The 14,805-nt window shown below is 47.9% G+C and overlaps 1 protein-coding gene across 1 annotated transcript in view; it reads right to left on the bottom strand.

Moving 5' to 3' along the window:
• LOC147009084 (uncharacterized) overlaps positions 1–14,805 on the bottom strand; it is a 288,704-nt gene that overhangs the window by 24,659 nt on the left and 249,240 nt on the right. The window contains exons 8-9 of the mRNA XM_085862978.1: positions 12,008–12,171; positions 11,867–11,929 (exon numbers count right to left, since the gene is read on the bottom strand). Of these exons, the coding sequence (XP_085719104.1) occupies positions 11,867–11,929; positions 12,008–12,171 (227 nt within the window). The remainder of the gene's footprint in view (positions 1–11,866; positions 11,930–12,007; positions 12,172–14,805) is intronic.

A 14,805-nucleotide genomic window follows, 5' to 3' on the forward strand; every position in this document is an offset into this window, starting at 1 on the left:
CCCATCTCTTTGCCCCTCCCCCTCCCACCTCCCTCATATACTTGCATTTGATTTGAGATGTTAAAGACCTCACGTTCTTGAGGAAGGCCAAGGGGTGGCAGCATGGCCGAGAGGCATGTGCACTCTCCTCTGAACCGTCCAGCCTGGGTTTGAATCTCGACTCAGATACAAACCGTCATCCTGATGGCTCGCAGGCAGGGGGAGGAATCAAGGTGTGTGCCATCCCTCAGGTGTACATTAAACTGGGCATCACATCTGCCAGCTTTAATTTGTGGACGTTAAAGATCTCGTGGTACACTTTGTGGCGAGTCGGCGAGCTATTGCCGGCACCCTAAACAAATTACTAATTCCTGCTCTGACCTACAGGGTGCAATGGATCAACGGCATCACCATGCCCTCAGCCAACTGTGTTACTTGCAGTCAGGTGTTGCATGGAGAAGAACAACAACTAGATATCTGCAATCACAAAGCTATCGCCAAGGTTAAGCCTCCCCTGACCTGGCATATCACGTCTTCTCTCGTGATATCATGGGGGAGGCTTACCCTTGGCGATCACCTGCAACTTACCATTGGCCCGTGATCAAAGGATCACCACATTATTTTTGAAGCACCATTTGATCTTGACCTTCAACATTTAGGAATAGAGTGTAAATAAAGAAAATGTGTCCCCATATACAATGTATCCAAAAAAAGATCATCATGAAAATCGGAGGAAAATTATTCAACTTATGATCAAAAAGCTGTTTTTCCATGAAGTAAGTCACAATCCCCCAAAAAAAGTAGGTCAAGGTCACAAACCAAATATCAAGTGCACAACGTCAGTGCAGGAACACTGATATGATGCAAGAACATTTTGGAAGGGCAAGCGGTCTTTGAGATTTCACATTGGCAAAATTGAGTGATCACAACAAAAAAAACGTTTTTTTTGTTTTTTTTTCAAACTGCCATTTGACCTTGACCTTTAACAAACCACTGGCAGGAGGATGTAAATTAAGTGTAAATGCACCTTGCGATCGGCTATCTAGTGAGGATAATTTCGTTCTGATCAGACAAACCTTAGCCGAGTTTTCGTGAAAAATCTTTAAAAGTCTATAATCAGATCATGACCTGAAAATGAGGTCAAGTTCAAAAAATATGTCAACCCACAAACTTTTTATTCATACTATCGATGCAAAATTTCATTCCAAAAGTCCACGCCAGCTCTGAGATACAGTTCGGAAATTTGGAAGTGGGAGCACAGGAAGAATATATATATATATATAGTACAGTCAAAATGTCAGATGACCTCCCACAAATTGCAACAAAAGCAAACTCAACAGATTTTGATTCCTGGATATGTCCTTAGTGACAGAAAAAAAGTCCTAAGGGATCCTCCAGGGGGAAGTCCTGAAATCATGGAAATCCAATATGGCCGCCACCCGGCTTCGGAGAAAATGAGAAAATTGTAAAGATTTATATTTTAAGATGTAAATATATGTTTTTCTGCATTCTAATTGTTTCTAGTTGTGGTCAGTATATTGATATACAAGAATAATTATAAAAAAGAAATGTATTGAGGGTAAAATAAAAAAATTATATTATAGCTTTTTTGTCCAAAAATGTCAATTTTTTGTCCCGAAAAAAAAAAAAATTTACCTGATACTGATTTTGGCTCCTGGACAAAAAAAAAAGAAACGTTGAAGACACAAGATGAAATCAAGTCTATGGCAATACAAGATAATTATGTAAATCATTGAAACATGACAAAATTCACAATTCCACTCGGGGCAATCACATCTGCCTGACGAAGGTTTCGAAATGAAAATGAAAATTCACATTAAACTCAGAAACTACATCCATTATAAACTTACTATACATGTTGAGAAAAATCAAGCGTATTAAAGTTAGAACTCGACAATGTCGTCGTCATCCTCATCATTGTCACATGGAGTGTTTGTGCAACCAGAGCCCCTGCAGTTTCCACAAGCTGGAGTGCACTCAATGTTGTGCTTCTTGCATGTGCATCTCATGGTTCTACATTCAGCCTGGCAGTTGCACCTAATGACACGTAACATCTTTTCAGGAGCTGGAACTATTGATGTCTGAAGTGGCACAAAACCCTCATCACACTTCTGCCAACCCCAGTCTGTCGGAAGAAGTTCATCTGCACATCCCTTCCATTCTTGGACTTGCAGATACACGCGCAGGCTGTGATACTTTGCTGCTTCTGATGTTGGTGGTAACGTCTGTGGTTGCACGTGAGAGGAGCTCCAAGCCACCTTGTCCCAGTACCGCTGATACCGGAGGGTGTCCAGGGTGTCAGTTGACTTTCCGTTGTAGATTATCACCAATGTTTTTCTCCTGCATCTGCCACATCACATACGGAAGCTGGATATGTATCAAAAACATTGGCCTGTTCACGGAATGTGTTGTTTGCTTTGAACTTTTTGAGGGAAGCTCCCTTTCCAATCCCATGAAGACAAGATGTCGTGTCGCACCCAAGCACTGCATGTAGAAACAGTATGTGCTTGCATATGTCTGTACCAATCATTTTCTTTGTAGCCTTGATGTTCCAGATGCGAGGCTTCTTCGTGTTCTTCTTTGGCTCGGGACAAAAGAAGAGGTCATGGGATTCTATGCTTGTATGGTAACGTAGGAGGACGAGGAGGTCTGTGTCATCACCAACTAACACAGTGTTGGTGACAGTAGCAGACTGCACGGCCTTCAGTACAATCGGGAGATCAGCATCCCCTGAGGCATGGTGTGTCTCACAGTTCTTCTTCTGAAGCTCTTCACTCAACATAAAATGAATCGCTGTTTATTCTGCCTATTGGCAAGAAACTGTTCCTTCTTCATTGTGAGACGCATGTCAGCTGTAAATGTCACAGTCGTGCCAGCATTCCCTTTAGACCGTCTCTGGTGTGTCATGTCCTTCGTGTTGGTACTCTCATAACCATCAAACACGACTATGGCATCTCCGTACTTAGTCGTTACATAATCAGTGTACTGGTGGCATATGTCTCTGTATGTAGATCCATGAGACCATGGAATGCATTGAACAAGTGTCCCGCCATCCAAAACATACTGTTGCCCATCATTGGGGATATCGGCTGGGACATCGGATCCAGGAAGATCCCAGATGGCATCAGCAAAGACTGGCTTGTGTGCTTCTCGGAGCTGAAGAGAGGAATCAAAGAGGGCTGGTGGATAGCTGCACAGTTCATATTTGAAGGCCGACTCCAGTTCTTCTGCTGTCTGTGCAACAGTGATCAGTCTCTGGAAGAGGAGTTGTGGGTCAACCTGGACTTGCTCTCCATCAATCTTGACAGATGACTTCATGCCGAGGGTGACAACTTGGTCTTTCCTCTAAAATGTGTACTCGGCAGGTGTTTTCCCATCCATAGATTTCAATATTTTGGCTCCTACAGCATGTGTTGTATCGACGTTGACGGTGGGGTGTGCATGAACTCCAGTGGCAATGTTCCCTGAAGATGTGGATCACTACTGAACGGATTCCGTTCCTGTAAATACTGAAGAGCTGATAGTGTGTCCTTCCAGTCACGAGATTATCTTGCCTTGGTCATGTCCTTCGTCTGCTCTCCAGTGTTGTAGTTCACACCTGTGAGCTCCTGAATTGCCTGGTTTATTTCTGCACAGGCAGGCATTGATAGTAGCCGTACCAGCCGTTGTTGCTCTGTCATTCCTCGCCCTCGTGTGAGCCCCCTGCTGGTCTTCAAACTTCTCATCAGAACTTGTTCGATGATCAGGTCAGATGAAAGACCTGCCCACAGGCGATCACTTCGTCGAACCACATGGAACCCATCAAAACGTTGTTGGACATTGGGATGTTGAGTTTTGAGGTTGGACATCTGCTGCAGATACACCCTCACAGATTTGGCATACAGGTTGTGGCCCGAGGCTGCCAGGTAAGGCAGCATTTCCAGGATGGCCTGTAGATGTAGTGCCCAGTTCCCAGTGCGCTCTGCCCAGATGTATTTGCATAGAATGTTTAGCATGTCCATATACTGAACCCAGAGCGCTGAAGTTCTAGAAGATATTGTTGAAGATTTCCACCCGTTCGGCGTGCGCACGATCTTTTCAACCCAATCCAAGCCGCGCGTCCACTGAACGCGCAATCCAGTCGTAGCTTCCGGATCAACGCCGAAACCCAGCTACGGGTGTTGTTAACCACACCATAGATCAGCCAATTCTTCTGTCCACGCGCTACAGGGTTGAACGCCGAATTATCGATGTACCTAATTATTCGCGCAGACAGAAATGCCGGGGATCTACACCTCAACGGAGCCTGCACGAAAACGAGCCGCTAAAGCAGCTCGTTCCGTTTGCGATTGCCGAGCAGTTATATATCGCCAAGCCCCGTCGGAACAGATGTATGTTTGGCTTATAAACAGCCAGCTAACATTCCGAACGCTCCATGGCAGTCAATGTGAGGAGGGGACGCAATGAGCAGGTGACATTTAACAATGGGGAACATTTATTTCCATACACAGGCATGCAATGAATAGCAGGATGGGGAAAAAGACACGAGCAAAAACCTACAGCCAAGTTCTATTAGTAAATGTAAAGCAAATACAACACAAGCACTTAACAGTTTCCTACTTGTTAGACGGGCACACACACACACACACACACACACACACACACACACACACACACACACACACACACACACACACACACACACACACACACACACACACACACACACACACACACACACACACACACACACACACACACACACACACACACACACATCCAATAAATGGTGGCTGGTACCTTTAATGAATGGTGCAGAGGAGAGTCCATCGAACCTAACCATTTACTTTTAGCTCGAGAATGCAACAAATCCTGCTATGGCTACAATGATACTAATGACCCATTTTTCCCAACCTGGCACACTGTTCCATTCTTTTAAACCTGGGCAAGGCTCTTATTTGTCTTTTTCCATTTGGTGGTGCTAGGCATAAGTCGCTGGCTGGGGGGGGTGACTACTACTAGGACTCTTTGCCTGCTTCCAATCGGTGGTGGAGGACACCCAGCGACCTCGGGGTTCACCTGAGCGTGCTTCTGGCGCTCCTAACTAAGGGGTGGCTCTCTCTAGCCCCCATACTGTGCCCTCCCATCACCCACACCGTGCTCTCATAGCACCTATACTGTGCTCTCCTGGCACTAAAACTACCATGCTCTCCTGGCACCTCTGACAGCCTTCACCTGCCAGGAACCCCCAAAGCCCTGGTGCCCTATTTCCCGACTCACCAACTTTCAATACCATGTCACACTACCAGCCAGTATCCCCATACCTTGGCCTGCACCTACCCCTCGCAGTCCGCCTGCACAATGGAACAGCAGCCAGAATCCATGTCAAATCCTCTAAGTCCCCCTAACCTACACTAACTTGGTTAGGAGACTCCTACCGACGGGTACGTTGTTCGCACTCACTCTCCTCATTCGAACAACCACACCATTCACCCAAACACTTTTGTCATTCATTCCACAGTGCCGCACACCCAGCCCACAACACCATGAAACGCCTTTCACTTTTATGTGAAAACAAAAACACACCAGTCCCTCGGATACCACTTGGTCATCAAATTTAACTGGTACACTTTTTCATCAAACCCCAATCAATTTGTCACTAGGTCGGTCGTCCGCTGGCCTCCTCCATACTGCCCTAATCGTTCATTTCCAACAATTTAAACAAGACATCAAAATCTTATCACCAGCCAATGGAACCTCTGCACGGCTCCAACCAGGCATTTCAATCCTTCCTCAAACAAGCCACTCTTTGTCATCCACTTGTTTCAGGTGTGTTTCACGCTCTACCTGTAATGTCTCCACCATTTTTTTCAATAATCACCCAAATCCACTCGTGCCACTCTTATGCCTTCTGTCATCTCTCAATTTGCAATCACTTTCGGTCCAATTTTCAATCAAAATTTCTTACATCCCAATATGGCCTGCTTCTTTGGCTCGTTGGAAGGGGAGTGAGGGAACGAATCCCTCAGTACCCATTACATGACCCCTCCACCTTTCCGCCACGGCTCAAAAGGGTCACGTCTCAATTGGGGTTGTGGTCCGCTCCCTCATTTTCTCTAGGGTTCACGGAAATCAGGTAAACCCCAATCGGTGGTGCGGCTTCCGCCTCTTCTCCATAACTCCCTGAAGACAGATAAACCCCACTCAGCTAGCCAAACCCCTCATGTGCTCAGAAAGGTTTGAAGACCAAGTGACACATGCCAGTGCCACTTGCTACTCATCTGCGCTCTACCCCAAAGTTCCTGTGAGGCTGATAGAGAAATTAAAATCCAATTTCTAAAGCCTGCTCCTGGATGCAGCACCTCCAACTCTGTAAGAACCCATGCGGAGCTGTCCATTATGGTTTCCGTCCCCTGGCTCAAGTTCTGTCCTGGTGGCATTTATATTTCCCCTTGCACCTCTAACCTATTTCCTATGTCACCACTCATTCCACGCTCAGGACTCCCACACGCAGCAGGCTGCACACATTCCAAGGTTATGTGTTGACCTTCCACACATTCAACCTTGCCTGCATACTGACCAACCGCCTCGCACTCCAGGGCCACATTCTCGAATGCCACGTGAGTACCCACACACGTTTCGACCTTGGCAGCACACACCAATGCTGTAATCTGGAGTGTGGACTCACCGCATTCATGCACAGGCATTCCACACACACATTCAGAGGTCACGCATACGTGCACCCCATCGGACAGAGTCTCCTCATTAACGTAAAATTCAATTCCTACCTTAAACTCATCGTCCACACCATGTATGCATGTACCCACGTACCTGCTTCGTTTTAGAGTCACCTCGGTCCGGTCGCTTCTCTCCAGCAGGTTACTCATCATCGGTTCGCCACACTCCTCTGGGGCTGTAAGCTCCACATGATGGACCTGCTCAAAATGTGTTTCATTCGTCAACAACCCCGTATGCTCCCTCAATGTCTCCTTCACCAGGGTTTGCTCCAATTGTGGTGTCATCCGACGAGTGATGTCAATCAAGTCCCTCACCACTAACATTCCTCCCTGTGGTGATATCACACATCCCATATCATTGTGCTGTTCTACTTCCTGGCTCCATTTTCCTTTCCATTTGAGTCATTCTTCCTCTCTGAGCCTTTTTAGTTGTCCGTTATCTTTCCGGAGTTTTTCCATCTCCGCGTACTCCAACCTTGCTCTCTCCTTTAGTTGGTCAGTTTCAAATTCATGTTCTTCTTGTTTCCTATCCCACTGTCTATCTTGTTCTTCCTTCTCCAATCTCATCGTTTCCCTCAATTGGTTCATTTCTCTTTCCTGCTTCATTCCTTGTTCTTTCATCATCTCCACGTACTCCAACCTTGCTCTCTCCCTTAGTTGGTCAATTTCAAATTCATGTTCTTTTTGTTTCCTATCCCACTGTCTCTCTTGATCTTCCTTCTCCAATCTCGTCGTTTCGCTCAGTTAATTGATCTCTCTTTCCTGCTTCATTCGTTGTTCTTTCACGACTCTCCCTTCCATCTCATTCTTTACTCTTAACATCCACAGCTCGTTTTGTAATTCCCTCTCTCTGTTTTGGTGTTTCTGTAACTCAGAAGCTTTTTTTTTTTAATCCCTCTCTCATCTCTGCACCTCTTTCGCATGCTTCCCTCCTCATTTCGTCCCTTTTCTTACCGTATTCCTTTCGTTGTTCCTGATGTTCCTTTTCTATTTTTTATCTTCTGTTCTAGGCTTTCTCTAAGCCGATCGCCTGATCTTAGCTCTTCCTTCAGTTGTTGCAATTCCACATCGTGTTCCCGTTTTTCCTTTTCCAGCTTTGTTTTCCATTCTTCTTCCAAGTTCTCCCTATCCCGGGAGTTACTAATTTGCTCTTCCTCTATTCTTTCGTTCAGTTCATTCTTCTCTTGTTCCAACTCATGGGTACTCCACTCTACTTTCCTCATTTCTCCCTGTTGTTCTTCGAACTGTCTTGACTTTTCCAACAATTCTTTCTTCATTTGCTCCAGATATTTCTCTCCTCTTTTTATCTTCTGTTCGAGGCTTTCTCGTATCTGATTGCCTGATCTTACCTCTTCCTTCAGTTGTTTCAATTCCAAATCGTGTTCACATTTTTCCTTTTCTCACTTTTTTCCCATTCTTTTTCCAAGTTCTCCCTATCGTGGGAGTTACTGATTTGCTCCTCCTCTATTCTTTTGTTCAGTTCGCTCTTCTCATATTCCAACTCACGGGTAAACAACACTACTTTATTCTTTTCTCCACAGAGTTCGTCGACTCTGTTGGCTAAGTCCTCTTTCAGCCACCAAATCCGTTGCCGTTCATTGGCCAATTGTTGTAACTCCCGTACACATAATTTTCCTGAACCTCGTCTGCGTGACATTGTGCCTCGTCCAATTTAATTTGTAACTCCTTTATATAATTCTCATAATGCCTTATCTGTTCCAAGGCATCCCCCAATCGTGCGCGAAGCTTGCCAATGTACACGTAGTCGCCCTGCCTCGTCCGCCATGGCGCATGCCATGACCACGTGGTTTGAACCGGTGGGTGGGAGCCCTGCCTCGTGTTGTGCCGTTTGTTGCGCTATTATTAGCCCACTCCCGCTTCGTGGCGCGCTGAGGTGGAGCCACGCTGCCATTTTGCGACTCCATTTTTCTTTATAATTTTGAAGTTTTAAACCCGATCCGCTCAAAATAAAATCAAAGCAAATTTGGACCGTTTTTTTTTCTCTCGCGCCTCTCGTAACCAATGTTCGGGGTGCAAAATGCACCACAGGTCCAAATATTCCACTCCTGACTACCAGTGTTGCGGTTCAGGGGTGGGGGGGGATTTGGACGAGCACATCAATCACTGTCCATAACCATTTTGGGTTTTCTCACCCTACTCTCAACAGCCAAATGTTACAGATTCGGCGCCACCCTAACCACCGCCGTCTCCAGGGTTATAACGCCGGCTGGTTCGGCACAATTCTCGGGTTACGCGTCTCGAATCACGATACCAAAATACACCTGTACCTTGCCAGCTGGGGGAATAGACCCCGGTTACAGACTGGTTTTGTCAGAGACCGAGTGGAGTCTACCAGTCTGTAACCATTTTGGTTTTTATATCCAAATCGAGCGGATCGTTCCTTGACGCGGCACAAATTAATTCAAAGTGGCAACTTCATACGAATCAGCCAGATCTATTGGGGACATCAGGGAACATGACACAAGCAAAGCATTCACGACAATGTTATAATTAATCTATAACCCGTTCTTAACTAGGGAGCTACGGATTAAGGGTTTTGAAGGGGCCCCTAACGAGATAAGCCTTAAACGACATGCAGACAAGACACAGAGTACTTGGTGATGTTTCATGGATGAGAGGAAAGTGTCAAAAGCACGAATGTGGCTCGTGACAAGCCGATGTCCACGGATTAGAGCCCCAAGCTCAAGCAAGCCACGTGGCAAGATGGCGCTCGTCCTCCTTTTGTTGCACCGCCCACGCACGCGGCCTCTGCGCGGTCTGACCTCGCGTATGGTCGACGGCACAAGACCGTCAGATCGATAGTGGGTTTCAGCTGGTTTCTCACAAGGTCCAGTATACAAGTCCAGGCCTGGTCTGTTCACCAGACCAGGCCAAATTGAGGTGTTGGTTGGTAGAACCAATAGTTTAAGCGAAGGGGCGCTTTTGGAAAGCCCGGGGCAGTTTAAGGAGTTAATAAATGTTAGGGTAGATAGGGAAATGTACCCCTCCGCACCATCCATCCCTTCGCTCTCGGTGGGCCGCTGGACTCACCGTGGTAAAAAGATCGCTGAAATCTGAGGAGGCCATTCTGAGGCTTAATTGGGCTTCAAGACAGGACGCTAGGTCTCCCTTATTCCCCTCCAGGAAGGGAACGTAGGGGTTGGGAGTAGGCTAGGTTTACATGGTAGGTTAGCCAGACAGAGACGATAAAGGGGGTTAGGGAGACGAGTTATAGAAGGAAATAAAAGAAAAAAAATAATAAGATGGGGCTAAATTTGGATTTTTGCAAACTAAGGGAGTGGGTATGGACAGAGACAGGCAAAGGTGATAGGTTGGGGGGAGACAGTAGGGTAGGTCCGAGCCCGCCTTCAGAGCGGCCGGCACCACCGCACTCCCTGCACAAACCTCCAGAATGAGACAAGAGTCCGGCCAGATTCATATGCCGGCCTGTTGTGCTACAGCGGCCTGTTCCGGCCTTGCCTTGCCATGCCTTGTCTGCCTGCCTCTGCCTTGACCCCATGCCTGCTACCCTTGATTGCATTTGCCCCTGTATTCCACCCATCACCATGTGCGCCAGGTCGAGTGTGTTTTGCAAAGACTGCCCTGCAGGCAGCTACACCACAGGGACTGCATTGAGCAGCCCGTGCCATGTGTTTTGCCTCCATCCATCCATCCGCTCATTCTTGTGTTTGCTTGCGTCATCCATCTTGTCCATTTCAAGGGGGGAGCCTGGGACTGCATTGAGCAGCCGGCTACCCTCTTGATCCTGCGCAGGGAGCCAGAGACTGCATTTGGGCAGCCTGGCTACCCTCTTCAAATGGCCTGTGGGATGTCATATGGCATGCCGGGTTTAGGTGAGTTGCCTCCAGCAGCTGAAGACAAAGCAAAGGGTTCAATGACAGACAACGGGGTCTTTTGAACAGGCCCTGAAGACATCTGACCTTCAGCTGCGGAGCGCTCACCCTCACAAACTGTGACTAACTTTGCCATGCATGTAGCTCAGAGGGAGCTCTGAGGAGATTGACAAATCCTCTGTGAGAGACAGAGCTCTGAGAATATCGACGAGAGCTCCGTGAGATTGACGACAGCTCGGAGGATATCGACGAGAGCTCTGTGAGATCGATGAGAGTCTGAGGAGATTCGGTCGGTCGGTGCGGGTCTTCTTCCACCAGCCTGCGCCTTGCCGGCTTCGCCAGCTTGGATCCTCCGGATCGTGCAAGGGGTCCCGTTCATCCCCGAGGACTAGGTCCAAGACAGACTCTTACCTCCAGCTCACCTTCCCTCCGAGCTGGGGGTATTAATAAAGGTGTTTGCCACCATTTCTGTCTGCGTGTGCATGTGTCTGTTTGTGGCACCAGTCTGCTTAAGTAGAATTGTTGTTAAGTGCCTGTATATACTTGCATTCCGAATAGAACTCGACTGTAGGCTTTTTGCTCGTGTCCTGTCCCCATCCGCCCCCCCCCATCCCCCATTGACAGCTTAAGTGCCGAGTGGAAATAAATGTCCCCATTGTTGAATGTCACCTGCTCGTTGCATCCCTTCTTCACATTGACTGCCATGGAACGTTCGGAATATTAGCTGGCTTCTAAAGCCGATAAAATAATCTGGTCCAACGGGACTTGGCGATATATAACCGCTCGGCATTCGCATACGGCTCGTTTTCGTGCAGGTCCCGTCGAGGTATAAACTCCCGGTATGGTATCTCTGTCTGCACGAATAATTAGGTACATCGACAATTCGGCGATCGATCCTGTAGCGCGTGGACATAGGGATTGGCTGGTTTATGGTGTGTTAAAAACACCCGTAGCTGGGTTTCGGCGTTTATCCGGAAGCTACGACGAGATTGCGCGGTCGGTGGGCGTGCGCGGCCGCAATTGGGCGAAGGCAGTCGTCCGCACGCCTAACGGGCGGAAATCTATAACAATATATATGTATATTCTAATTGATGGTTTCATACTCGTGGGGGTCAAAGAAACTCTGTGGTCCCAACAGCAATAAACCTTCTCCTATGTCGGGGAATGGGCTTGTAAACAAGAAGAAGAAGATGAATAAAAATAAGAAGCAAGGACAATGTCTAGAGAAAATCTTAATAACAATGAGACATCTTTGTTTGTAATAATAAGTGGAATGTGGATCTTGGTGGTTCAAACCTTCATGTTGAGGGAACGAATCATCGACAAACTCGGACTTTACCTTCACCTTCACAATAACACCTGAAACAAAAACAATCCATTTAAATTAAACTTTCAGGAACCACCAGAACGTGACAGTGCGGAGAGAACGGCACGTACCGGGTCCCGACTCATCCTCGGGTGGACCGACCCTGGACCCGCGGTCTGTGAGAGAACCTCCAGGAACGAGCGAGTTTCCTCCATGGGAACCGTTTGTGGATCCCGGAAGGTTCGCTTTGAGATCTTCACCAGAGAGATCTCGGTTCATGGTGCACCGGAAGGGACTGTAAGGTAGAGGGTAGTGGTACGGTACTGTAAGATAGAGGGTAGTAATATGGTACTGTAAGGAAAAGAGTAGTAAAGTATGGTTTCTGCAAGGTGGATGTAAAGTATGGTTCTGCAAGGGAGAATATAGTATGGTACGGTTCTGTAAGGTAGTGTCGTAGGGTATGGCTCTGTAAGGTAGAGTATAGTATAGTACTGTTCTGTAAGGTGGAGTGTCATATTGTATGGGATTGTAAGGTGGAGTGAGGCATCGTACAGCACGGTAAAGTGGGGTGTCATGAAGTAGGGTACTGCAAGGTAGGGTGTAGTAAAGTATGCTTCTGTAAGGTAGTGTAATAGTATGGTAGCCTACTGTAAGGTGGTGTGTACTAAAATACGGTTCTGTAAGGTGGTGTAGTTGGGTATGCTTCTGTAAGGTAGCGTGGAGTAAAGTATGGTACTGTAAGGTAGGGTGTAGTATAGTATGTCACTGTAAGGTGGGGTCAGGTCAGGGTCAGGTCAGGTATGGGAGAATGTGCCAGAAAAGCGCGTCGCTGCGTCCACTTTCCGCCGGTACTCCAGGTACTCCTTCCCCCAGGCAGATGCCAGGCCAATCCCCATCTCCTTGAGATGCTGGTCAACCTGCTGCAGCCACGAGGCACGTGGTCGGCCCATTGGCCTCCTCCACTCACGAGACTCCCTCGCTGAGAGAATCTGGTGAGCAGGATCAGCGTCAGGAAAACGAGCCACATGATCATACAGCCACAACTGATGCTCACGGACCATGCAGGTAACAAATCTCATCCGAGTCTCTCTCAGCAACCGTTCGTTGGACACAAAATCTGACCAGCGATAGCCAAGGATTCTCCGAAGAGACCTGGAACCAAAGTAATTAAGTCTCCATCTCAGATCCTTGGTCAGAATCCAAGTCACGAATCCATAGAGCAAGACTGTAAGCACCAAGGACCCAAAGACTCAGACTTTCGTCCTCCCACACAGGTACCGGCAGTGCCACACCCCATGATCCAGTGAATCCATGATTCCCCAGGCCCGACCCAGACGTCTATTGACCTCTGACTCACAGCCAGCGGAGACATGAATATCACTGCCAAGGTAAGTGAATCTCTCCACGACCTCAACATCCTCACCACAAACAGACACAGACAGGACAGCAGCATCCAATATGTCATTGAAAGCCTGGATCTTAGTTTTGACCCAAGAAACCCGTAATCCCAGCGGCTCCGACTCCTCATTCAGCACCTCGAGGGCCCCCAAAAGGATATCCAAAATCTCCGCAAAGATGACTGCATCATCTGCGAAATCAAGGTCCGAGGTCTTGACATTCCCAAACGATGCACCGCAGCTTGATCTTTCCGACATCCTCCCTAAAATCCAGTCCATACAAGTGCTGTAAAGTGTGGGGGCCAGTACACACCCCTGACGAACTCCAGTAACAAATGGAAATAAGTCAGAGATTGCACCACCACACTTTACAGCACTCTCAGTACCAGAGTGGAGTTCAGACATCAGATCGATCAGTTTTGGTGGCACCCCACGAAGACCAAGAATCCTCCAGAGGGCATCCCGATTCACTGAATCAAATGCTTTACAGAGATCAACATAGGCTGCAAGCAGCCCCTGCCGAAACTCTCATCTGCGTTCGGTGAGGACACGAAGAGCAAGGATACGGACAATCGTTGACCTTTTTGGTGAAAAGCCTGACTGCTCTGGACACTGGTGTTCAAGCAGATGGTGGCGAATCCTATCAAGAATTATCCGAGCAAAGACCTTGCCCGGCACTGAGAGCAGTGTCACCCCTCGGTAGTTGTTGCAGTCTTGGCGATCACCCTTCCCTTTCCAGAGAGGGACAACAAGGCCCCTCTTCCAATCAGTTGGAATGATGCCTGTGTTCCAGGCAGAGCAGAAAACTGCATGCAACGACACGAGTGCAGTATTTACACCAGCCTTGAGAAGTTCAGCATGGATGCCACAGATTCCTGGAGCTTTACCCCGTTTCAACTGGTTCACCGCAGCCCATGTTTCCACAAACGAAAGTGGACCACAGTTGATTGGAGGGTCAGCAACAGGGATTCTAACACCCTTGACGTCCAACTCGACAGCTGGGGGATCAGCCTGGTACAACCGCTTAAATAATCGGCCCAGCGGGCCTTCACTTCAGACTCCTCTGTCAGGAGCCGACCACTCTCTGCTCTAACTGGAGTGCTCCGAGGGATGGGCTTGGATGAACGCAATGCGCAAATTCCCCAGTAAGCAGGCCGAGAATCACCTGTCCACAGGTGATGCTCTACCCCCTCACAGATTCCTCGCACATCAGCCTCCTTGTCCACGTACAGTTTTACACCTCCGCTCCCTGAACAGCTCAGCTCCGCCATTCAGCCTGTCCCTGCGACTCTGGTCAGTGATATCCAGCGTCCCTTGAGACAAAATTCTTCTTTGCCCTGTGGTGAGTTCCAAGATATCCACCAGCAACATCAAGGATGGTGGTCTTGAAGGAACTCCACAACTCTTCAGGACCCCCCCCGCCCCAAAGCACCCAGACACCCCAAATGTCCACTCAGCCTGTTCGCAAACTCCTCAGCTACTCTCATCCTTGAGCTTGCCAACATCCAGCCTCGGATGGGATGGTACCATTC

The sequence above is a fragment of the Eptatretus burgeri genome, chromosome 17 (assembly GCF_056783735.1).
Source record: "Eptatretus burgeri isolate ZD-2024b chromosome 17, Ebu_testis_v1, whole genome shotgun sequence".
Lineage (NCBI taxonomy): Eukaryota > Metazoa > Chordata > Myxini > Myxiniformes > Myxinidae > Eptatretus > Eptatretus burgeri.